The sequence below is a fragment of the Haemaphysalis longicornis genome, unplaced genomic scaffold (assembly GCF_048455015.1).
Source record: "Haemaphysalis longicornis isolate Haplotype H1 unplaced genomic scaffold, Haemaphysalis longicornis Haplotype H1 scaffold_2, whole genome shotgun sequence".
NCBI lineage: Eukaryota > Metazoa > Arthropoda > Arachnida > Ixodida > Ixodidae > Haemaphysalis > Haemaphysalis longicornis.
In genome coordinates this window covers 201,433,448-201,459,500 of record NW_027526295.1, presented here as the reverse complement: position 1 = coordinate 201,459,500, position 26,053 = coordinate 201,433,448, and the positions used below count along the sequence as shown (strand labels likewise).

General features: G+C 44.9%; 2 protein-coding genes across 4 annotated transcripts in view; one reads left to right on the top strand and one right to left on the bottom strand.

The window, feature by feature from the left end:
• Positions 1-19: 19 nt before the first annotated feature.
• On the bottom strand, positions 20-19,763 carry LOC144169786 (uncharacterized). Of its 2 annotated transcripts, none has more exons than XM_077699131.1 (5): positions 19,536-19,763; positions 18,463-18,683; positions 10,460-10,631; positions 7,201-7,323; positions 20-1,917 (listed from the first exon to the last, which is right to left on the bottom strand). In XM_077699131.1, exons 1-5 carry the CDS (start codon positions 19,549-19,551, stop codon positions 1,781-1,783), a joined length of 669 nt encoding a protein of 222 aa, XP_077555257.1. In that variant the 5' UTR covers positions 19,552-19,763; the 3' UTR covers positions 20-1,780. The 2 variants fall into 2 exon arrangements, with proteins under 2 accessions (XP_077555257.1, XP_077555256.1); XM_077699130.1 differs by having other exon boundaries at positions 21-1,917; positions 19,415-19,602.
• Positions 19,764-19,868: 105 nt separating this feature from the next.
• Ctrip (E3 ubiquitin-protein ligase ctrip) overlaps positions 19,869-26,053 on the top strand; it is a 60,303-nt gene continuing 54,118 nt past the window's right edge. Inside the window, exons 1-3 of one of the 2 annotated variants that reach the window (XM_077699114.1) lie at positions 19,869-20,005; positions 21,714-21,794; positions 25,692-25,820. In XM_077699114.1, coding sequence (XP_077555240.1) covers positions 25,738-25,820 — 83 coding nt within the window. In that variant the 5' untranslated portion in view covers positions 19,869-20,005; positions 21,714-21,794; positions 25,692-25,737. Of the gene's footprint in view, positions 20,006-20,215; positions 20,370-21,713; positions 21,795-25,691; positions 25,821-26,053 lie in introns of those variants that run through there. The other variant, XM_077699113.1, reaches the window with a different exon arrangement.

Below are 26,053 nucleotides of genomic sequence, written 5' to 3'. Positions count from 1 at the left end.
CAGATAATTTAGTGTTCTTTATGAACCACCAATTCGCTCTGCATTGCACGTTACACACCCAGGACTGTGCAAATGTGTTTATTCCTACCCTCATTATTCCATTACAAAGTATAGTTTATTCCATTCCATTATTCCATTACAAAGTATAACTATACTAAGTATACTTAGCTGTTCGCTACCACACGATTTGGTGGTGCAACATCATTCCATGATTTCTTAGAATGCATTTAAATGATTCCGTGGTATTGTAATGAATGGTAATACCTGTAATGGATGATATTCTCGAATGCACGTGGACACATGCTTGTGCCATGAAAAGATAAAGGAATGGCCTCTGCTCTTTGCCTCAGAGTCTGCAAGCGCACAAGCATGAAGAAAAAGCTAGCAACCACCAAAATTGGCCACTGTGCTCCAACCAGGACGGGGAGAGCTAATGCAGCCCTGGATTTTTAGTTTAGCAAGCCATAGGAAAGCATAGTAGACTTGTTCCAAATAAATCGTGGTAATGTTATGCTCAAGTTTTGCATTTAGAAGCTCCTGTGTGGTTTTAGAATGCCAAGGTACCTCGTAGCCGTAGTGACGGTAAAACTGCACGAGCACTTTACCACAGGTGGTGGTGGTGGTGCTGTACTACAGTTGAACCTCGTTATAAAAAAACACTAATATAGCAAGTTACCGGCTATAGTGAAGTGAATATGACCTTGGCTGGTCGCGCTTCATTTCAGTGACGATTTTTTTTTTTATAATGAAACCGAAACTGCGAGAGCCGTGTGTGATATCGGCTTCAACGAAGAAAGAACCATTTGTTTTGTGCAAGGCTCAAAACTCGAAAGTTAGTATAAAAAAGCAAAATAAAGAAATTGAAAGAATAAGAGCACAGGCCTGTATTGTTGAACGAACATTTTGTTGTAATTTAACGTTCTCATGTTGTAGTCCATTCAGTTGTAATTTAACGTTCTCATGTTGTGGTCCATTCAGTTTGAAATGCCATAAGGGAACACGCAAGGATTACGTCCTTTATAGTGTGTTTGAAGCCTAAAATAATGTTTCTGTCGGGAAGCTGAAATCGGTTTGTTATATCCACTTTTCGCTCTATCTGGACACAAAATCTACGTCGGGGGAAAAGAAGATTTGTTCGCTGTAGCCACTATTTCGTTAAAACCGGGTTCGCCATAATATACTGTATAGGATTTTTGCGTGAGCCACATTGCCAATTTGTTAGAGCTGATTTTCACCTCTACTGTTGCAGCGAATATGGGATATGGCGAACTAGCTTACTGGCTCGACCCGACTTCTTTGTAACAAGGTTCGACTCTGGTACGAAACCAAAGAACGCACATGTCAAATAGGTCTCCACAGGCATGGTGTTGAGCTTGTTACACTGCAACGTGCACCACGGGCTACAGTTTTGGGAACAATGGCTGGCTTATTGATGCACACAATACAGAAGCAACGGGTAAGCACGTGTGTCAGACGGAGGTGTAGTGCAAAATCGGAGCAGAGCATTCTTCAGCTGTTGGTTGTTACGTTTTATGTCTCAAATTAGAGTAAACAAATAAACATCTAGCAACTCGAGTAACATGCAACGCATTCCACAATGAGTTGAGGCAGTTCCCAGACCTGTACGCACTCGCAGATGCCAGTCGGCTGAATGATGTGCAGCTTCTACAAAATGTGCCACCTACGAAGGCTGTGCTGGAGGTAAGAAACCGCGACTTTTCAACACCTTCAAGGAAGCGGGGAGGGTGGGGGGAGGCTGCACGTAATGTGGACGCTGTGGTCACAGGTTGCTGATCACAAGGACCGATTGTTGCTTCTTGGAGTACACCGTGAAGACCGCCACGCTGAAGAGGCTGTATATCAGGACACAGGACAGCATGGGTGCCCACTCGATCCAGGTGCGCTGGCCAATGCTTCCTGCAAGTGGTGCGTGAGCCCCTTTGAGAACTAACAAAGACAGTATGCTCGTGGGACAGAAGGTAGCACCAGAGGCATGCATGACACACCTACGCAATCTCGAACCCGTCTACTACCAGCCTGTGACCCCTTGTGCATGTTCCTGCCCATGTTTTTTTTCTGCGACCAAGGTTTGTATTACTGCTGCCTTGCAAAGATAGGTGCTACGTATTGACAGCGTGATCTGTGGCTCGTGAAGCAGAGCAACGGGCCTCCTTGTGGATACTACTGCGCAACATTTTTGTTAAAGTATAGGAGAGGTACCTAACTGCGAAATTGTTGAAAAGGTGGCTGTGCTGGATTACTAGTACCACTACCTTTTCTGTAAGGGGGTTTAAAGACTATCTTTTTAAAGAAATAGTGAAAAATTTTCCCTGGAAGAAACTGCAATTGCCCATTCTTTGGTTGTTATGCTGCTACTAGAGCAAATACACAGATAATGTGGCAGATTGGCTGCTTGTCAGCTGATCTCGTTACTCACAATCTTGTGACCTATGTACAAATAAGAGGAAACAAATGAAGGTGGAATTGCATTGCTTCATACGAAATGCACTGCTGGATGATAAGGTTGTGGTGAATTATTTCGGGCTATTGGGTAACAAGCTACTCCAAGCCTACCAGCCAGTGACCTTCAACTTCTGGCAAACACAACCTGATATATTGCTCTGTCACCATGATGCACACAGTAATGTGCCTTATGCGAAAGCACTATTAGCCCACCGTAACAGATTTCATGGGATCACTTTGCGGAGCTTCAACCATAAAGCCTCCCATATTTTCTGGTTCACTGCTAAGATTGATGAACATCAGACGGAGGGGGGACATGAGTATGCAAAACGAAAGTGCGGCGTCGGGCTCAACATCACTTTGAGGTTTAACGCTGATAACTGGCACCCGCAGCTCAGCATACCGTAAATATGACGTTGATTCATTGGGAAAAATTGTACATGTGCACAAAACGAACACTTCAGAAGATATAATTGATGATGAATGTCTTGTGTGCAGAGTTTTTCACAATAATTCTATACCAACTAGTTCAGGCTGCTCTTCCATGAGGTTGCTCGGCGTGTCGTAAGATTCAGCCTGAAGGCGCCACATTAAGCGTTGAATATACCACACTAGGTGTACTGTCACACTTCGAAGCCTAAAGTGTGGCAGCTGACTTTTTTTATAAAGAATACTTTGTTGTCACAAAAAGAAAAGGAAACTTCTGCACTTAGAAGTTGAGTTGATGGTTTTATTTCGTGGCCAAAGTTGCTGAGGCTGCTTTTGCCTCTCCTGTATTGCGTTTTGCGATCTCTGCACTGCGCTGTAGCCACTGCATTGATTACGGAGACGCACACAACAATTCATGGAAGAATGCTCACGGACGCAGGCGATCTGGGCAGGGGCTTCATGGATGGACATGGTACCGTCGGTCTGTCCACTCTCCTCATTGGTCATTTCAAGGTGCTGTAACAGCACTGTCCAGAGTTTCTGGGCACTGTTAGCATTGCCATGGACCTGTCTTGCTTATGACGTAAGCACTGCTTTGTGTATTCTGACTCTGCTTTTCTCTGATTCTCTACTTTTGTATTCTGACTTTTCATTTACGCAACCATTTACGCTTTTCTGCTTTCAAGATAGAAAAGTAAATTTTTTTGTATGCAACCAACAGCTTGCTTGGTTTTGAATAGGCATATATCACAGTTAATAGTATATTAGAGTGCTAATTGTTTTAAGTGAAAGTGAACTCTAGACCTAGATGCCATAGAAGTGTGCTGTAACCACTCCTTCAGTCAAAAGTACAACCAAGTTTGGGCCACTACAACCAATGGTCTGTTGCATCTCAATTCATTGCTTGGATTTGGATGGTATCCTTCGGGGTTTCAGAATGAAATGTTTGTCGTTCCGGTTTCTGTTTCGTTTCATAAATTAAAGTTCTGTTCCAGTTTAGCTCAACGAAAAAAATAATGGTTTGCAACGGTTCATAACGGTTCATGTTTTCGTGCAATAAAAATCGAGAATGATAAACCTACATTAAGAACATTAAGAATTATGAAATTATATGTTTTAAAAAACATTAGGCGATGATTATTTATTTTTTGTAAGAATGTCTGTTAAATTGCTGAGCTGCACAAAAAAAAAATCAGGTTGCCTAGGCATGCTTTGTCGTATACCTCTTGATGGTGCAGCTGCAAATGACGTTCCAAATTTCAACCCTGGTACCCAAAAACAACATGCCAGCAGTCCTCAACCTGGCACCAAGGTTTGATTGAGACACTGTCGTGTATGAAAAATCTTTGAGCGCTATTTCGCACGAGGTCGCAGGTTCGATTCCCGGCCACGGCGGCAACTTTTCTGATGGAGGCGAAAAGCAAAAACGCCCTTGTGTACGAGATCTCAGCGCACGTTAAAGATCCCCAGGTGGCCAAAATTACTTCGGAGCCCTCCACTACGGCGCGCGTCATCGCCTGAGTTGTGTCGGCGCATTAAACCTTGTGGGAAGTGCCTTGGCACGATAACCTCAGGGCTATAGAGGGTGTTGCTTGGAGCCCCTCGCCGCAATCTCCCTTCCTTCGCCCTCCTCGCCTGCGGTGCGGCCACCGGGCCGCAAGACTTGGAGACGTCAGCGCCCGAGGGATGGCGCTGGTGGAGATGGAGAGCGGTGGCAAGTGATGCCGTGCGGAGGGACGCGCGCGGGACTGTGTGTCCGGACGCTGTACTGAGAGTGAGCTCCATGTGAGTAAAAAGTTTTCTTGTACGCAACCGCAGTATGCCTGGTTTCTTGGCATGCCGTACAGAGCAGGCCCACAACCTTACAATCAATCAATCGAGTGCTATTTCTTTTGGGATACTTCATTGGGGTGAAGTACTATACAATTGTTTGGTGCGAACACTCCACGCCTCCAGAAAGTCAGCGTGTTGTTCGCAAACGCTTAATTCTTGAGTATGCCGCTTTGACCTGGGACCTGAACACTAATTAGTAGAGGCCGTATTTTTATGCATTTAAAAAAAGCATGTTTTTGGTGCCAAAAATAGGCAGGCAAAATAACGTTTTAGGCCTTAAAAGTCGTAGATATAGGCACCATAAATTTTTCAAATGCAACCTGTGTCTACGGCAGGAAAACCAAAAACGTTATTGTTTATGATGTCACAAAGGCGCCAACAGTTGAACACAGTCGTTTCATTGTTCCATAAACCAGCTGGACTAATGGCGATCCATTGGCTTAATTCAACCAGCGCACTGCTTACTTTCATAATCAATGGCCCCTGTCACTTGCTTGAGCATTGCATATTGCGAAACAGGCATGAAAAAGAATACTTGAGAGCTGGGAATACTTATTAAAGATGTGCTACTTTATGTCTGCCTTACAAAATTTAATTACAACACGACAAATTCATACACAAAGAAATTAAAGCATAATCAGGGTTTTCTAGCAAATACTCTCCCATATGAAATGAGTCAGTAATGATGACCGTAAAGAGCGTTGATAACCTCCAAGAACCTCTAGCGTGTTTATTGCGGGAGGAGCGACACAAGAGGGGAAGAGCGCGAGAGGTGAGCGGGAAAGAGAAGGGAGGCAGTTACTTGGCAGAGGCTGCAGGTTACTGTCTTTCAACGACGTTTGCAACGAAGTGAGCAGATACGCGGCCATTTTTAGTATCGTCATTATCATCTGCAATACGACCTTCACTTTTTAATTAAGGGCCTTTTACACACACGAATCACTTTTAATCGCATCACATTCATCCCACTATTTCTTAGCCACATAACTTTCCATTAAATTAATGGTGCTCTTGGGCCTTTGCTACCCTTGCATCAACACACAAAATGAACACACACACCCCATGGATAAAAAAACGGGTCTCCCTCACAAATACACCTGTGCAACGACACTGTTGTGCACGCACAGAAGGGCCCTGCCCCCACAGGTTTGCTTGTCTGGTGGGGAAAGTACCAGGCTCTTGTCTGGAACGGGTTTGCGTACTGTGACCAGTGCCACCAGGGAGCGAAGTGAAGTCTTATGGGAAGTTAAAGTACAAAAAAGAGGCTCTTGGAATATGTTTGGGACCACTAAGGCAGCTGTGGACATGATGGAGGGGCTTTGGGGACCTTGGGCACATGCTCTGCATGGATTTCCTACACAGAGCATCATTTGTCACAGCTGTAGGCACTGGGCCCAGCTCCTGCTTGCTTGTGGTGCCTTGTGCTCCGGTATTCAAGTGGTGCATCGAACTGTCTCGATCTCTGCAGTTCTGTTTAACGTCTCGCTCTCATGTCGTTGTTTGGGCCACAAACATTCTGTATGTGGTACATTGATTGCACATGCTTTAATAAAGCTGTTCATATTGTTTAACCCTGCCCAAGGGCTCCTTTAAGTATTCTTGACTGTCTCGGTGAACAACACAGCCAGCACTTGCACAGCACATTGGCTGAGTACAGGTCTGTGGGGTGGGGATAACTGTAGTTCATTTGCCAACCTGCGTGCAGAATGGTGGATGCTTTAAACAAAGCTAGCCAGCGAGTGCATTCTACAGAGGCTGGCTGAGGACCTTGGAAGGACATTTCTGTGTCCCCAATGAACAGGTAGAAACCCCTTGGTAAGCAGCCACATACAGCTTTGGCACTGCTGCACGCATCCTGAGCCTGCGAAATGAACTAGTCGCAACTGGTACAGCTGGTGTAGCCCCGGCCATTTCTTTTATTCCTCTTGAGAGAACTTTGTACACTGTGCGTTCAATGCCAGTCTATCACAGATGGCCAGATCTAGACTCACGTGTGGATATATGCAACCAACATTAAAGGCCATCAATATGCGTATATGTTGGCTGCAAGTACGTTATAGTGAGGGTGTGTACTTGCATCTCTACCTTCCAGTGTTGTGAGCACTGCCTTTACCACTGCTCACTAACATATTTATCATGCTGTTTGTTCCTATCCAAAGGAATTCTCTCAGTTTGTACGAAGGGAGTCCTGTCTGTAAACTAAAATAACCCTTATTTTCAGTCACTTCCTGTAAGCATGCATGAAGCAAAGAGATCACTACGCTGAACAATAATCAGGGAAAAAGAGACAACCTGACATAAGTTAATTCAGTCTCCTCTTTCTTTCTTAAATTTTTTTAAAAATGTGAAATTATGTATTGTTCTTTTCTTGCTTGTTAGAGTGCTTTGGAAAGCTGTTTTGAGCATACCTGCTAGGCTAAGTTATTTTTGTACATCTGAAAAAAGAAAAGAAAAAGAAAGCAAGCACACGCTCACCACAGTATTCCGGTTCATCACTGCCATCACCACAGTGGTCCACCTGGTCACAAAAGAGTGCCTTGGAGATGCAGACCTTGGATTCAACACACTGAAACATGTGTAGGGGGCTGCAGCGACTTTCTGTAATGTTGGGAAACAGGCATCAAAATGCCAATGAATGTCAAGTTGCCTTATACTTCCTATGCAGCCATACATCACAGAGCTGGCTACGAGTAAACTACGATTTGTGTTCCACCTTGTATCTGTTAAAAAGCAGGTATACAATGACAGAGGTGCAAAATGGGCTTGTGTGGATTTAAATAGTCCCGCTTCTAAATGTACATTGGATTTATGACTTGTCAAAAGAAGAAAAAAAGAGCTGGAGGGGAAGGTTGGCCTAAAAAATACACACCCCTTCGGCACAATGGAGCTCTTCAATTATTAATATCGGACTCCCCGTGGACTATCCAGGGTACAATCCTGTATTTGTTTTTCACACACGAGGAGAGTTCTCCGACTATCCATGGCAAATTCGATGGTGGTAATCGAAGAGCCCATGGCCCACACAGGATGGTTTCTTAGTTTTACACGTATTAATTGTTTTGTGGGCACAAAGGAAGAACCGAATTTATGCCACTGTGGGTTGTGTCAACTATCTGCAGGGATCGGAGGTTTGGTCAAATTTAGGGGTATTTAGCTACATATATATATCCAGGTGTCGAACCGGAACCGAACCGAACCGAAAACAGGAACTGAACCGCTATTTTTGCCGGAATTGAACCCGAACCCGAACCGCTATTTTGTGAGCACGCTGAACCCGAACTGGAACTGAACCGAAAAAAGAAATAACGGTTACCGGTTCATGCCGAAACGGTTCGACCCTCCATTGTTGATATTGCACAGTCAATGCAATTCAGGCCTTTTTTTCTTTCACGTACCATCAACCTCGTACCCGCTTGCGCACTTTCCCCTCCAGACTATTGAACACTATCACGCTCTTATGTAACAACAGGGGAAATGAATGAGCAACATTGTAGCAATGGTCTGTTGCTGCTGGAAGTGCGAGCGTAGTGCAAGCTGTCCAAATAAAATATCATTCTCGGCAGTTTGCAGGGGATATAAAACGATATTGCCCTTCCCTAGCTGCGACTTTATTGGAGCAATCAGGCTGCAGGAGTGCTCCACTGCGCAACAGCGAAAGCTAACACCCGATGTGTGCAAACTTTTTGCATTTCATCACTTGTTTAAAAGGTCCAACACCTGCAAATCGTTAATACAGTTAAACCTCGATGTAACGAACTTCAATGTAACGAAACCCTCGATTTAACGAACCACGGAATTTTTCGTAACTTCAAGTGTATGCACACCATGTATTTTCACCCTCTGTGTAACGAAGTCCCGTTTGCCGGAATTTCAATGTAACGAAGTTTCATGGAGAACTAGGCACGAAATTTAACTTGTAGAGGTATATTTTGGGAGACGCAAGCGTCGAACTGGGGTCTCAATAAAAGGCGAACGGCAACACGGGCCGCCCAATGCCGCGGATGCAGCGAGCCACGGGCCTGTGAGCGAGCCCCTTGCCTACAAACTGCATGGCGTGCATACACGGCTGGCGCACTTTTTCTGTTTCTGTCAGAGCTTAATCGTCTACGAGGGCATCAGCGTGAACCGCATGGAGCGTTTTTTCCCCGCAAAAACTCAAAATGCGCCCCGCAAGCCACAGGCGCGCTGACACAGCCGCGGAGACCACCCGCGCTATGTGGGTAGCTCCAGCGACCGCTTCCAACCGCTCGCTGAAACGCAACTCGAGGGGCAAATGAGAGGAGCACGCGAAAAAAAAAAAAAAGCGGATAACGTGAGCGAAATTTTCACAGTAAAATGTCATGCGCCGCTTACGAAAGTGCCCATCAAACATCCTCCGCGGTGATAAGCCTAATCGCCTCTTGCGGGGCCGCCGCCGCCGCATGCCGCCGTTTTCCCCTTCGGTCGAGTTCGCTCATGCTTGTTGGGTTTCATCGTTCCAGCAGGCATTTGAGAATCTTTATGAGCCTTGTGCGCGCATTTTTTTCACACCCACGTCCGCGATTGCGCGCCGGCGGTGGCTTCTGCGCCAGGAAGTGACTCGCGCTGCACGCCTGACCACTTTCGCCAATGGGGAGGCGCGCAACCTATGGCGGGAGCTCCGAAGCGCTCGGGCATGCCGAGGATTTTTGATGGGGGGTTTAGTAAGCGGCGCGTATGGCGCTTTACAGTGAAAATTTCGCCCACGTAACCCGCTTTTTTTTTCTCGCATGCCCCTCTCATTTGCCCCACGAGTTGCGCTTCAGCGAGCGGAAGCGGTCGCCGGAGCTACTCACATCGCGCAGGTTGTCTCCGCGGCTGCGTCAGCGCGCCTGTGGCTTGCGGGGCGCGCTTTTGCGGGGAGAAAACGCTCCATGAGGTTCACCCTAATGCCCGCGTAGACGATTAAGCTCCGATAGAAACAGAAAGAGTGCGCCAGCCGTGTATGCGCGCCACGTTTTCTTTTGCAGGAAACGCTTCACAAGATGAACACTTACCGCGAATTTCAATGTAGCGAAATTTCAATGTAACGAAGTAAATTACGAATTTTACCGACTTCGTTACATCGAGGTTTAACTGTATTTGTCAAGTGTGACCACAGGAGCTGCTCAGTGGCTAAGCCGTCTGCTGCTGACCACAAGTGGCCTCGACTTTTAGAATGCATGCATTTAAATCAACACCTGAGATGATGTGCGCTTGGTATGTCAAGCATTTTTTTGCTTGGCTCATTTGCAGGGGACGTTACCATCGACAGTTGTCCTTGGCTTTGACACACTTTGTGAGTTTTTCACAAGCCCCCATAATATTACACAGTCCACGCAGGCTGTCCTACGTACTGTCTGAGTTGATGTGAACATGCCAAGTCAGTCAGCAATATTATTTATTTCAAACTAGTAAAGACATATTGAATCTGTAAAGCTCACTTTCGCATGCAGCAGCCAAATGCTAAAGTATTGCTCATAGTTCATTGTTTCTTCATTCATTGCTAGATGATGACCTCTTAAAAGATAGCTCTGTACGACATTTCACCTTGAAAAGTTGCCAGGTGCATGCAATTCAACTAAGAGCCGTTGTTGCCAAGGTGCTAAAATATGCTAGAAGTTACACCGCAGAATGAAGAAACCTGAGCATCTTGTTCTTTGTTACGCCATCGCACGGTATGCCATCATCCATTAGCAACCTTTTAACGAGGCCAGATTTGCATAAAAGCACTTACTGCTAACGTAGCCAGTGAAGACTACATCGAGGCCAGTGTAGTTTGCGTCTGGGTCTGGCTTGGACGTGTGAACTTCCAGTGTGACCTTGTTCTCTCGCATGGCAAGGAAACGGGATCCAATAGACCGGGAGGTGCACAGCGGAGACAGCAAGATCCGTTCGTTGTCCGTGAGCTGCAGTTGTGTTGCATAAGCCGTTTGCCTAACTTGGAAGAAAAATTTTCTCGGCAGTTAGTATAATGTGTGCACTTAAAGGGGCCATGCAAACAAGATACGAGGTTGTTTTATTCGAAAGATTTAGTGTTTTATAGTGCCCTCAGCACTTGTCTGGCAGCAAACGATGTTTTATTCACTGAGAAATTAAACATTTTAAGCCGAAATTTCAGTTCTCGTGCTAAATCGTGTTTTCGTGACATTGACAATAACGTATCCAGAGCAGGGCCTTAAAACTAAAGATAGCCTGCTGACCAGGGCTGCTACCATGTCACAGACGGTCGTTTGGTTATCTTGTTTATCGCCCACTTTCATAGATGGCCCTGCAATACCGCTTAAGTGCCAGTGTTCACACTTTGCTTCTGGCCGGACTTCTACACCTGCCGCATTTTTATTAGGAGTCATACAAGTCGTTTCCTAAAAAGTAAGTTATGAATTGACAAACATTATTGTGTAAGTGACCATGCCGCTTCTATCAGTTGGTCAGTGTTGTGTCAGACAGGTCGAATGCATCCGGCGGCTGTGTTAGGCAGTTTCAGCCGGCAAAGTGCCACACTAACTGCTTCGGTGTATACGTGTTCATTTATAACTTCATTTGTTCACCCCACAATTCTTACTGCTATAAAAAAATATGCCCTAAATTTAAGCACAAATGGCTCGTTTGGCAAGCTTATAAGCCCTGCCTAATTTGCGTCTGCTTTTGCCGGCATCAGCCAGTCGCACAGGTGGGCATATGACATCATCATCTCTGTTGCGGGAAATGAGCTGGTGGGTCGCATGGCCATTCCCTTTTTTCCTAATTATATAGCTTATCTGAGCAAAGGTTACGGTAAAAGGGGTGTCAGTTGATTGATTGTAGGGTTTAACGCGCCGACACAACGCGGGCGATGAGGCGCGCCGTAGTGGAGGGCTTCGGATTAATTTTGACCACCTGGGGATCTTTAACGTGCGCCGACATCTAAAAGTGGTGTCAGTATAATTCTAATGAGGCAATCTTTCGAATGAGCCAAACTTGTGTTTTGTCTGCATGGCCTCTTTAAGTATGCAATATGTCATATTTTGCATGTACTATGTATGTATAACAAAGGTTCCATAGAACATAACATGGAGCACTTGCAAAGAGTTTATTTTTTTGTTTTTCTGGAGCTGCTGTAGAGAAAGATATGGCCTTGAACATCATTTTAGTGTCATTTCTTTAACAGTAAAATAGCTTCCCAGCTAACATAGCTTCCCTGGTGACCATGTCAAATTCAGTGAGAACATCCCATCACAAAAGGGCATATTGAGTCCCATGATTGTCACATACTCTAACAGGCAGGTGTGTACTCTCTCCCATAGTGTTGTCATATTAATAAACAAAGCTGCTCACGCAATATCACCAAGAGCAGCCCTGAAAAATTCAGACAGCCAAGTCCAAACAGCATCTGTACTAGGGTTTAGATTGATTCACAGGACTAATGTAAGAGCGGGGCTCTAGCATATACTAGAAAAATTCCCAGGACATAGCTGCAACATTTAAGCTTCCCAATAATTGTGATCATATCATAGAAATACAACAGATAAACTTCTGTCAGCATCAGACCTTTTAGTGCTCCATAGGGTCATAAAAGAAAAGAAGGAATCAAATGTGGCAGCCTGATGCGTGGGCTCACAGCTTTTTTGACAGCTGGTAGGGCCAACAAGAACAACTGCTTTATAAGTGTTTTTTTTTATGCAAATCATTCTGCACGTCACCAAGCTCACAGAAAGATTCCACAGCCTTTGTGATCGATAGCTCTGGTGTCTCGTGGCTAAAAAAAAGGTGAAGACATTTCACACCATCATACATGGACAAAGCGTTTGTGTCTCACGTGTGTCTGGTAAAGCATACTCCGGGCAACCTTCATAGGTGTTTGACATCTTTCTTTCAATCACAGCTTGTAGTACAGAATGCAACAAAGCGATCTGCACTCTGTAGCAATTGTGACGACAGCAGCTAGAAGGCATTGTTAAAATTGCTAACTATACCAAAAAGCATTGTTATAGATGGCCACTGCAGGAAGTAAAGCTCGCTTTCTCCAAGAACAGCATCACGTTGAGCGCACGCTTGTAGAGCATGGTTGTTTTCTGTGCTAATGTGATCAAAAATGCCCCCAGTACGTCTCACTAGAAAGTTCCAGGAGGTGACCTGTACCAGCTCTTATTGATGCAAATCGTACCTGGCCAGCTGGCAAATTGTCAGCTGGCCAGGAATTTGACAGTTCTAATGATATCATTGTCCCACCTCATTTAATCTGAAAACTTAATTATATTTAGCGCTGTTGTTTTACCACATTATGAAAGGTCTTGCAGTTTTCAGCAGTTTTCAGTTTTTAGTACTGAGCATTGCTTGATACAAACGAGAAATTTTTGATGGTGTGAAAACATTTTGTTCAAATACATCTTTATGAAGCATGGGAATGATTTAAACAACTTTAATATCCCCCACCCCACCCCCTGTGCTTGCCCCTGTCTCGTATGTGTCAAGACATATGTGCAAACTAGCTTGAACTTATTGTGGTCTAGATGTAAATATAAATTTTCTTGCCACTCGGTTTTATTTTTGATGCCAATTGTAGCATTTTTTACTCAAATAGAACCCTGGTCTATGTAGTGAAACTCCAAAAAGAAAGATTCAGCCTGTTGTATTCGTTCATTTTGTACTGGCCAGCAAAACCAGCTGCGTGCGCGCCTTTTCTTTTTGGCCTTGTGCGCCTTCATTCTCCCTCTCTCGCCCCTCCCTTTACCCTCTCTTGATGCCAACGCATATAATCACGCTTCTGACAATAAACGCCGTCGTTGACTGCCCGACCATCGTCCATGCTGCTGCGCTGCGCGCGCCTGTGTTACTACACAGCCAAAACATAACATGAGTGATGTGATACCTTTAATCAGCTAGCTTTCATGCTTTTTGAGTGACAAGTGACTGGCGTTGAGAGGCTCGCCTCCTCTTGAATGATTTGGAGTTCTCACATTGGTGTGGACTCAATGAGGAAACCCATCTGTAATGTTTGATATGCCACGATTTCACCAGTTAAAATTACGAAAATGCCATTAATAAAAGCCCTTCAATGGCACCTGAAAAAGTGTTTTCCAAGCAGTACACTTGTGTTAAGTAGTACAGCCGACTTTACAGCAGCTGCAGTGTATAGCACATCATAGGGATATATACATGCGGCTTTATGGAGGGACCTTTCTACTCCGATATCAGACTCCTTATAGTATTGCCTTTGGAAAAATGTCCTGAGAAAAAGTAGTTGTGAAGCTGGCTTTTAAATGGCTGGGTAGTTACCAGAATGGCTTGCACATTTATCTGACAACTTTTTAAAGTGTAAATGAATTAATGCTCAGGAGTTTCTGCAATTGTTTTGTTAGTTAACGAGGCAGTGCCTGGCAGCTCCTTTAGGGACTGCTTTCAACTCCCCATGAAAATTTAGAGCAGTCAGCATTGGACGGTCCTTGGCAGCATGATGTGCAGCAAATGCTACCTCTAACCCAAAAAATAGTCTTTGGCGAGTTGGTTAAAGGGTTATTGCTGTGGCTGAAAAAAATTCTACAAAATTTCCGGAGCATGACCCTACCCTTAGCAGGTAAAACAGCGTTCTGCCCCGGAGAGTCTCTCACATCCTCCCATGGTTTCCTCGGACCCACCCCTACAGGATGCGACGTGGCCTGAAAATTACCGCAAAGCAAAGATGCTCAGTCGTCAACGTCTCAAGGAATCCTCCCCTGTGGGTTTCCTCACAGCTCTAAAATGCCTCCCCAGAAAAGGAGAAGTTATTGCAAACAAGATCTATGCAAGCTCTGCATATACTCCTGACATTCGTTTTAAATTGACCCATCCTCGTACAGCATATTCTCCAAAGTGCATATTTTGAGGGGAATCAGTCGTCTACACTCTTTACCACCTTATCTGGATGTGCTCGGCCTTTTCACAAGGACGATCGGAACTTTTCATACTACACTCCATCCCGTGTGATAAACAGGACCATAAAACCATATTCATCAATAAAAACCTTATTCATCAAATGCGCGCTATTCCCTCTTTATTAGAGGCAATTGTAGAATTCTCTCTGCAGAATAGTTTCTATAAAGCCGTTTGATTCGTGATTGACTCAGACCCGTATGGGTCAGTGATTCTGTAACAAGTGCGAGCTGACCTTACAATATATGTGACAAGAAGTGCAAATGTGTTTTCGATAACTTTCATTTGCATACCTGTTCCCTTTTCCCACTTTCCTCCATCCCCTTCAGGGTCTTATGATCTCGTCCAGTAAACAGCCGATCAATCAATCAATCAATCAATCTTTTCAGTGCAACAATGCACCAGTTTGTACGTGGAGATGCAAAGTGTACCTGACACAATGACAGCTTACTTGTGGTATTTTTGCGCTACCTTCTGTGTGCTCATTTCCCGTGCTGGGCTGCATGTGACTGCGTGTTGCGCAAGTGATGCAGGAGTCTAGGAGTTTTTGTACAATACATGCTGTGTGAGTGGTGGGTCTTGCTTTGAGGGCTGAGCACGCCTTTTCTCGAGACTTGTTTTTAGGTGCTCTGTGACAGAAAGCGCACTCAACGCAGCCACAGTCACAAGACCTCTGAAGTACACTGTGCTTTCCACCCTATTTCTTCCTTTGCATTGTCCTCTTTGTAGAAATACGCTAACTTTTCATTAGTGAGTTCCTCGAGGCACATTGCCCACTCATTCTGTACTTAATTGAAACTTTCAATTTATAAAAGTACCGTAGAGCTAAAAAAAACTTTTTTAAGTTGCAATATTTGAGTGCAAACATGACTGCTGTGTTCATGTCGAAAATTACCGCACGTTTTTCATGTTGCAACCCTGCACGGAGTGTGGGTTTTCACCAGCTGCACTGCTGCTTCCAGCCTGTGGTGGTAGAATGGCAACTATTCTGCCACACATCCCCTGAATGAGGGGACATTTTCTGAACATAGGCTTACTGCAGAAACCTGCAGACTGACAACAAGCACCTTTTTTTTTTTAAATACGCATGGACTGCTGTTCTATATGCTAAAAGGTATTCTGATCAAGTGGCTGTAAACTTTCTGATATGTGCCTAGGTTTTTCATTTCAGCAACTTTTGGACTCGGCCATTCCCCAAGTTCTTGCTGCTGAAACCGGCTCTATAATCCAGGTTCCTTCTAACTCCATGATGGTCTGCCTGATGCATGCTGAACTTTACATAAACATTTGCCGGTATTGGTTCCAGTGTTCAAAGACCATCCAGGGAGGTTCCAAGGATTCCACATACAAGATCAAGAGCTTTACACATCCGTTTATTGTCCACAAATGCTTCATCTCAGTGTCATTTCTTGCCTACTTCTATAAAATGTACCTGCATGGAGCAGTGAACAAAAACAAAACAAGCATCGCCCATGTGTACACAATACTGGCATCGGTTAAAACCCCCAAGTGGTCTGAATTAATCCGTAGCACTTAATAAGGAGCTTTGGCGTGTACACCCGATGCAATGACTCAGACAAACAACAATGACTCAGACAATGACTCAGACAAACAAACACCCGATGCAATGACTCAGTGATTAAGACATAGGTAGCGTAGCTGAGCATGAACTTGTAGATTTGATTTCCAGTAGTTGATTTTCTAATGGGGGGTGAAAAACCAGACCACCCATGTACATGTCGACATTTCAGCATGGGTTGGAGAATCCGGATTGCCTAAATTGATCCACAGCCCTCCACTACTGCACTGCTACTTTGAATTGCTGCTTCGGGACTTAAACCGCAATTTCACTTTTGAACAAACACATTGTCCCAGAAACCTGTTGAGAGCAATAAGTTGACGCTTGTGTGGAAAATGCAGCCACTTAACCACGTACACAAACAGAAGATGGAAAGCTTTCTTTTGACACAAACTCATATGCACCTTCTCATACATTCATTAACCTGATGCAGGGATGCTGAGATTGCAATTCTTTTTTTTTCCTGTCCGAAAGTGCCCTGTAATAAACTTTCACAAATTGCTGCTATGTAACTATGCATGCATCCTATTATGAAAAGTGAATCTTCTTAAATGTTTTTTCAGACAATAAAATTGGTGCTGAAATTCCAGCATAACAAGTCTTTCAAATGAAATAATGACGAAAAAAAAGGAGCTATTTCAAATCAGCAAGGAGATAAAAAGTTTCCTTGCCAATTTAAAGCTTTCTTGCAGACTCTCTTTGCGATTGCGCAGCAAGCCATAAGAATTATAGATACACAAAATTAATACTATGCCTGAATATTTAGGACAACTTGACTCGATGGCTTGCAGTGATGTTTCTAGTGATCACGATGGCCAACTAAATGCCTTCGAAACCAGTGGAAAGGCAGTCTGGTAAAAAACCGTTTTTTGTTGTACTTATTTGTTTATATGCTGCTTCTTTTCTTTTATTTGCTATTTTTCTTGTCCCACTTCCCTCTTCACTACACTACATTGAGGGTATTTAGAAATAAAAAGACTACTACAAAAAAGCAGCGGCCACTTCTTAATGAAATTTTTTCTATGACAGCACTCACGGCAACATGCAATACCTTGAGGCTCTGCTGTATTTGCAATGCTGCTAGCAGTGCTTAGTTGTGAAGAATATTTCTGTACAGTATCTGTTTTCTTCTTCTGTATAAAATTTTCTGAGAAAAGCACTCACGACGATATATGCAAGACTTTGAGGACCTGCTCTATTTGCAATGCTGCCAGCAGTGCTTAGGTGTGAAGAATATTTGTGTACAGTTCTGCTTTCTAATCCAAATGTTTGTGTGCTTGCGAATGTAAGCATGTGCTCATTGTGAAAGGTCGATTTGACAACCTTGTCCAGTATGTGAACAAAAACTTCCTTCACACTGCCTGACACGTATGGGTAGCTGCCTATGACGTGAAAAACAGTACCCTCAGCCTCTTAACTATTTATGCAAAAGCCATGGCTGCGCCACTAATAAAACTACCTGCAACAGGGTACTAAACACAATGAGTGCATGCCAGCGACGTTTTTATTTTTTAAACTTGTTCATGCTAGGTGGCCAATCGCAATTCTGTACATCAAAGCAATCTAACAAGCTAGTTGGTCTGACATGACAGAAATAAAATTGCCATGGATCCATGACTTGCTCACACGGGAAGTAATAGAGGTGCGTGAAATGGGCGTGCGGGTGATGTATGCATTAGTGTTGCTTCCCTATCGTTGTTGGGCAAAGAAATTGCGTTTCTTGATGGGGTCTAACCTGTTGGAGAAGACACGCGTGTCACGGTGAATATATCTGTATTTTTCTTGCTTTTTCCTACTCTTAGTATTGTATTTTAATATTTTCTTGTTTCCACGTGTCTACACGATAGTAGTATATATGAGCGTGGAAATAAACTCGGTCTGTTAGTACGCTGCATGGTGCGTCTTCCTTCTGTTCGTCCTGCCCTCTTAACGTAATTTTCTTTCCAGCGATTCTGTTCTTACTTTTAGGCCGTAGATCCTGGGAAGCGAAAAACGCTACATACAAAACGGTGGTACAGCTAGGTAATACACGTGCTTTGCTAGCCAAAACGCTTTCTAAACATGCTTCAGCGACTTTTCTCTGGTATTCAATCGTATCTTTTATTAGGGCCCACATGACCAAAATGTCACTCTTCTTGCGGTGTATACATGCATGGCTGGAGTCCCTGACCCATGAGACATATATATATATGGCCAAGGTTTTGGGCCTTGGTTGGGTGACCTGAAGAGAGAGTTTCCTCTGGCCGTGCCTCAATGAAGAGCAGTGGTACCTTCATGTAGTCGAGGCACCGCATGGCATCCCAGCGCATGTTGAGCATGCGCACCACAAAGAGCAGGCCGTCCGCCCAGGGTGCACTGATGGTCATGGTGCAGTTGGAGCCACCTGGGTAGGGCGGGTGCCTGCTGAGGGTGAGCACCACGGTGGAGTTGGCTCTGCTGTCGAGCAGCTCCACAGAAGTCGGATTGTCTCGACACCGCTCCAGCAGGTGGTCTGGGGCAGATAAATTAGACGACGACAGGTGACGCAGTAATTCAATCAATGCTCGTACACGATAAACGAGTACATGCAGTCTTAGCTTGAAACCCAATTCGCTTGTTTTCTATTCAGTTTGGCAGTGGTACATCTGCGTAGAATAGAAGCAACTGCAGTATGTTTTCACCAGCAGTGCACTTTCTGCCAATATAGTTTCTGAATCTCTAGTGCACTGTGTGATAAGGTTTGTATTGGCTAACTGTATTGCTCCAGGATTATCAGTATTTTGAAAAAAGTTTTTTTTAATTTTTTCCCCAATTCGCACTCTATTCCCAGCCGAAAAAAAAAAAAACCCATTGGAGGTCCAATTGGACCTCCAGTGGTTTTTTTCGGCTGGGTTTTTACGTGCCACAGAATCAACTACCAACGGTTCAGCGCTTGTTTGGTCCGTCTTAGCATTCGTTAAATTGGGCCGAAAGAACGCACCAAGAGGCCTAATGAGGAACATAAAAGGGATGCCTTAATAACATAAACTCCATGACTATCTCTACTCTAGCCTGATTTTGCTCTAGTAAGAGCGAAGCTTGAGTTTTAGCATAATCCCGCCTACAAATTTAAAGCTACACGACAGTTTTAATCAGGTAGGAAGCAGCAGGTAGATTTGCGAGATCAACGCTCTCGGAGTTGCGCACGGTGCGGGCTGTGCGAATAAACAAACGGCGCAGTGGCAGTGATTTAAAGGGTCTCACACGACAGATGGGCGTCGATTCCGACAAAACAAATAGCCCCGAAGAAAGTGAGCCTTAACATCAACATATTCCAGCACCTCGCAGATAACGCGAACGCGATTCTGAGAACTACAGCACGCACGTGGCATTTGCAGCATGTTCCCAACCCGCTGGTGTCACGCGAAATTTCAGATGCGCGCTTCCGCGCGGATATAAACCGTAGCAGACGACGATTTTGACGCCTCCTGCCGGGTATTGTCGTATCCATTGATGACAGATGAAATACAGCAGTATATTGCTCGCGTAGATTTAAACACTAATCACCAGTGGTGGCGTATTAAAAGTTATTATTTATTAAATTGAAACTGCACAATCGCTACGCCTGCCTGCCTTCGAAGCTGCCAGTTGCGGCTGTTGTAGTGCTGTGGCCACTGTGGCTCAGCGTCGCGTCCTATGTTGTGGTCATCGCACCGTCGGCGAGTAGAGATTTGTCCGCAATGTCAATGATCGCGCCTCGGTTCTGTACAGAGCAACTAGACGGCTAGGCGATGACGGCCGCACTTGAATCTGATCTTGGACCGTCAATCCCCCAAGCCGACCTTGAAGTGCAAGGTAACGTATCTTCCCATTCAATGGAGAGGTGCTGTGCGTTTAATGTTTTGTTTGCAATCACGTCACATTTTCCGACGGCGCGCGAAAAATAAGCCTCTCGTGATCAGTTCCACGAACGGACTTTAAAGGCGGTTTTCTGTAAAAAAATAACAAAGTACATTAGTTAGTCACGGCTAAAAATGTTGTGCAAGCAAACACAAACAGACGCTGCTACATGACTCTGTGAGAAAATGTAAAAATTGCGCATGCGTCGTATGCCAGCCAAAGCCAGCCTCTGCCCGTTGCGTGTGGGAAATTGTGAGCAGCCAGTCGCCTGAGGGAAGCTCGCGGTTCGCTGCCGAGAGCTGCCGTCGCGAAGTTGTCGGTAGGTACCCGTTTCTGGCCTCGCGTCGCAGTACGGGCTCTGGAACGACGAGATACGCGTCCCCAGCGTTCAGTACGCAGATAATCTCGGGGGAATACGCAGGGGCGCTTGTAAACCTAGGCCTAGACTGCGTCGCTTTTTTTACTTTTTGTGCGCCTGAAATTTTTGTTCGTTGCGTTTTTTTCTGGAACCTCTCCGACTGGCAAACGTGTGTCTGTGAGGTAATCGCGTTTTAATTCCTCGACGTGGAAAAATGAGTGCCCGAAACTGCCGTGAACGCCGATTGAAAGTCTGAAAGTCAAGCGTGGACGTCGATAGCGACGCCTGCGTCCCGCAGCTGACCAATCTGGTTTTAATCCCAGCGAGCTCTTGTTTCTTTTTTATTTTCTTTTACGGGTGGGTTCACTTCTTCGGAAAGGATAGGTGAAGGGTTTTTTTTATTGTTGGCGCTTCACCCGCGGTATGGTACCAGCGTTTCGTTGAAGAGATGCTGTTCGGTGCGGAGAACTGTTTGGATCAGGTATGCACGCGTCTGCGTAATCGCTCTGCTGTGGAGACACGCGCTCGCTTTTCATATCCGAGTCGCCCTTTCTCCATCGTGGAGAGAAGAGAATAACAAAAGCGTCTCCTGGGTCTCAACTGCCACCGCGAGGCCATTTGCAGTCAGTGTCCCCGCTATAAGTCATTTATTTATTCCCGAGCACCTCGACGAGTGTCAGATGGCTGTAGGCAGTCACAAAGCTTAACTGTCCACGGCAGCTGTGAGGAAATGCCAATAACGGAGCGCCTCATACATTAAAGTAGCGCGATCTGTGGCTGTCCAGGGCATGTGTTTTTCCAGTCTTTTGTCGTCTGTGTGGGCACTTTGCTAGCCTTTTTTACTTCCATTTCTAAAGAAAAGCAAACTAATCACTGAAAGTTATGAATGTTTTATGAGAAGTCAAACGTGTTGGACTGGAGGAGCGAGTTGAGGATGTTATTGCAGGAAGGTTCGACCGATATGACCCGTTTGTGGACGCTACAGCGTATTTATGATTATGTCGCGCTGTTACAATGGCTTCCTTTCGTTTCGATGCACGTTTCCTTCAGTTGAGCCATCGTGTGTCAACTCGTGGGTGTCTGCATGATGATGTTTATATTATCCTGTAGGGATTCCTGGAATAGGTGTAACGGCGAACAACTTCTTGTTCTTTAATTTGTATACGCGGCATACCACTTGCAGTTAAAGCAGCGAGTTTTCGTTTCTAACAGATTTCAGTCATTTTTAATTACCTTCGGCTTCATTCAGACAACAAAAAAACATCGCCAAATTTCTAAATTTGTTGAATGTCTTTCATCCTTCAGGTTAGCTGCATATTGAGGGGGCAGGAGGACTGGTGGTCATCGTACCTTCTACCAAGACATTGCCATGTAAAAGTGGCCTCTGTAAGTTTTAACTGACTTCGTTGTCTCAACGGGAAATTCATTTGCCCGTAATAATTAAGCCTCAGCTGGTGCGCTGATTTTGTTTGTGGCAATTAAAAGCTTGTCGTTGCTGATGCTCCTTGCAATGATGTGTACATGTTTCATGGCAGCATATGTCGTGTGTCCGCAGCAGAAGTTGACCCTGAACTTCTCAAAAATTGATGTGGCACATCTCGGTCAAAAAAAAAAAGTCATTGGAAGTCCAATCGGAATTGCCGAAAATGCAGCTGGACAATTTGAAAGTGCAGTTGGTTCCAATTGGTCCGTGTTTTCAACGGTTCCAATTGGACATCCTATGTTTTTTTTTTTTTAAACTGTGTTGGCCCAATTTAGTAACTTCACATTTAGTTGTCTGATAACTGACAATGCATCATTGCGTTATGCCTTCATTAAATGGAGTAACACTGCCTGCACGGTTATGGTCACCAGACGTAAATATGCAGGCTGATTCACGCAGACATGCATCATCCCTCGCAGGTAGTGTTGGTCCTGTGTGAAATCATTAAGGGGACACTGAAATGAATTTGTCCAACAGTTATTTAGGGCTACATTGGGTAATTAATTGAGCTAATCTTTTATTTTATCGTTTAATGGAAGCATAGTGCCTTGGATTATTTGTACGGCACGAAAGAAGCAAAAGTACTTAGCAGCTGCCCTACCAATCCCTGCAGTGACACCACCCTGGTTTGCGTTGTGGTTTGGTGCCATTTCAGTCTTCCAAGCTGTGTATACTTTTCACCTTTTTCGTGGTAAATATTGACATTTTGTTTGTGAAGGCACTGGTCATATGGTTACACATGCTCGTAGATTTTCCCTGTGGTTCTGCAGCTAAGACAGTGAGTTGGCAAGGAGGATGGTGTGAGGGAAACGGTGCTCTTGAATGCACTTTGTTCGCAAAAAGACATGCGAAAATAGGATGAATGAACGGAGGACATGGCCTGCGCAGATTGAAGATTTCAATCTGATAAGTTCGAGTACACTTGTGACTTGTTTCAGTGCCGCTTTAATGGCTTTCCTTAGCTACTAGCACAAATCTAAAACGAGCAATATATGGGTCTCGAAGGGGAAGGCCAATAACTCGATGGAGAGACAAAATAAAGAAATTTGGTGGCAAAGAATGACTCGAGAACAGGGACGGTTAGAGGGCAATGGGAGTGTCCTTCGTCCTGCAGTGGACCTAGTATGGTGTTGATGGTGATGATGATGCTGCTGCTGATGTTGTTGTCGTTGTTGTTGTTGATGGTGATGAAAGAAATGCAAGATTCGGATGTGCGTTCCTGGTGCTTTTATAAACCGCTATTTCCACGTACATAATCGGGGGCCGATGCTAGCACCAGCTTTAAAACCACGTGTAACAGGTTTTTTGACCTCTGAGCAGACTTTCTGTGGGCAGAAATATTTTGTAGAACAAAACAATAAATTTAGTGATAATGGTATTTGAATTTGGTCTCCTTTAAAGGGACACTTAAAGGGAAACATTGAGGGATTACTAGCGCAAATTGTAGTTCGGAGTCCGTAGGCATTGTTTCGACCACTCTGGCCGCGTTTACGCGAATTTATTTAGTAGAAAAATCAATTCGAAAATGCTGTCCTCCTCTCTTTACGCTCGCCCATTTTCTGTGGCGTTTTCGTGTGACGTGAGCAGGAGATGAGCTGGAAAATGGCTGCGCTACTGCACGGTTCGCCGACCAGCCGACCTACCGATCGAGTCAGTCGGCCCAGCGTTTCGTCCGCCGGCCGCCGACGGGTCGTCGCTATTCGCTCGCTCAATTGAAACTAAGCCACAACACCTTTGTGAATGAAAGAATGTGCCTTTCCTTACTTTGTTAGTTTGTACACTGTGTCAAACTCAGAGTCCGGGTCGCTCCACACAAGCGCTGCACAAGTGCACATGCGACGCTTCGCTGACTTTACGCTAGTAGGAAAATCTAACGCCAATTGAAGGCGGGAGAAGAGTCAGCGAAGTCAATATAGGTACTAAGAAAATAAAATCACCTGAAACTTTTACCGTACAGCGCAAAACTAGGGAGTAGGAAGCACTTTTTGCGCTGGGTAAACAAGCACAGCGGTCAGCAGCACGACCGCACATCTGCGAACGCTTTTCCGTCAAAGAAATGCAATTGCTAGACGTGAGATATTGTGGAAGTTTGGGGGACACTTACTGCAGGAGTGATATACAACAAATAGTCACATAAAGTACTTAAAATGCTTAAAATAAATAAAAGTGTAAACTGGTCACACATTATAAACCTTATATATCCAAACCGGCCAGCGCCAGCTCGTGGCCTAGCGGTCTGAGGCGCTGGAATTTCTATTGAAAGTCGCAAGTTCGAATCCCCGAGGGTACATTGTTATTTTTTTTTTGTAAGTTGATTTTTTTGTATGCGGCCGATGTTTTCTGAACTGATTCACCATTTTTGGGCCGTAACGTTCACTGCTCCACGAGCGAGATCGCAGAACGCGCGCATACTGACAATGATGCGCTAGCGAGTTCTCGTTGGTGTGCTGTTGCCACAAGCACCGACTGCTTGCGGGCAGTGGGCCCAGGCCTAAATCAGCACACCCTTGGCCTGGTGCGAACTAGCTTTTTACGAACAGACATGAGTGAGGCAAGCTCCGAATATGCGCGAAAAGCGCATGGCATTTGAGAGTCTGCGGTGACGCGGAGGGCGTTCATCCACTGCGTAGGCCTCGTCTAGTGATTTCTACGATTCCAAGCCGCCCTGGGAGGTTTATCTTAGACATTTGACAGCCGACAACATGGCAGAAGTGCGGTACGGCGATAATTGAGAAATTGAGAATGCCCATCCAACAACGCCATCAGATGTCAAGCATGTTTTACAGAACCGAAACCAAAACCGAAACTTTTGATTGCTAACCTTGGGCATCGTCCAATCACGGTGCCCCCCCCCTCCTGACGTCAGCGCCTTTAGTTGGTGCGGCCGCCGCAAACCGCGCATAGTAGTTTTTCTTCTTTCGCGCTTTGTAAAATAATTACCGATTTGTCAACCGGATAAACGATGAATAGTGTGTTAATTTGAGCCAGTCTACACAGTGCAAGCAAAAACGGGAGCTTGACAAATTCACTTCAGTGTCCCTTTAAATACATTGACAATGTTGTGAATCAGCCTTTCACTGTGTACGTTGTTTTTAAATGTTTAAGTGTGAAATCACTTTTCATATGTCGATAGCGTATTGGGCTGTGAAATTGCTGACTTAAGTTTCATTTCTTTCTTTGCCTTCTGGGGCACATGTGACGATATGGTAGACCTCAAATGCCCGTCACTGTGTTCTGCTGAATATTTAGCACGATCTTGGTAATTTGGCCCTAGTGCAGCCTTGATAGAGGAATGAGTTCACACACGTTAGTGCCTATTATTGTGGCCTTGCGGCAGATTTAAAACAGTTTTTCAAGTGCTGTTACTGTTTTTGGCTAAATGTTTAACAAAGCCAGAGTAGTAATTAAGTCATGGCAGTGTATTCAGCTGAGCTGCTTGTGGCTCCGATGGCCACTTTTATGCGTACTGTGTACAGAAAACAGCACACTTAAAGGGGACGGGACTTGAAGAGAGCTAGTTTTACTCGAATGTGGCAGTGGTAGTCAATGTGTTTGCATAAATTAGTAACGAGGACATTTAAAGAAAAGGTTTTACTCTGATGGAGTAGGTGCAGTGCGAGAACCCGTGTTTCATTGGGCCAGGAGCTAGGAAGCTCCATTCATTTTGAGCAGGAAGGCAGTTTCCCCGCTTATTTTACATTGGTTCAGATTCAAATGGGGTGGCGGGGTGCGTAGCGTCTTCGAATGAAGTGCTTGTGGGCGGCAGTCTTCCCCCGCTGATGGTTTGACCTGTTTTGCAGAGCCTTGGGATAAATCCTGGTATGGTTTGCTGTGGGCGGATTGCCTATGGCCGACCAACCTAACAGCCAGCCAGGGGGGTTGAAGAAGCCACAGCCTCTTGTCGGGACACGGTCTCCCATTCAAACCAGGTGGGCCACACGGTCGGTACTTTCGCTCGGCCCCTTCTTCCTGGCACTCGCTGAAAGCCTCGCATTTACATTTGATTTGTTGACAAATGAAGAGGAAGCTTAACTTGGCTCAAGCGGGGAGCAGTGCTGGAAGAGCTGTGCCAAAGTGTGCCAAGGCCGAAATGCTGCCATGTGCCGCCCAAAATGGCACCTTTTGGGTATAACTGCAGCACGGTTGTACCAAGATCGCACTG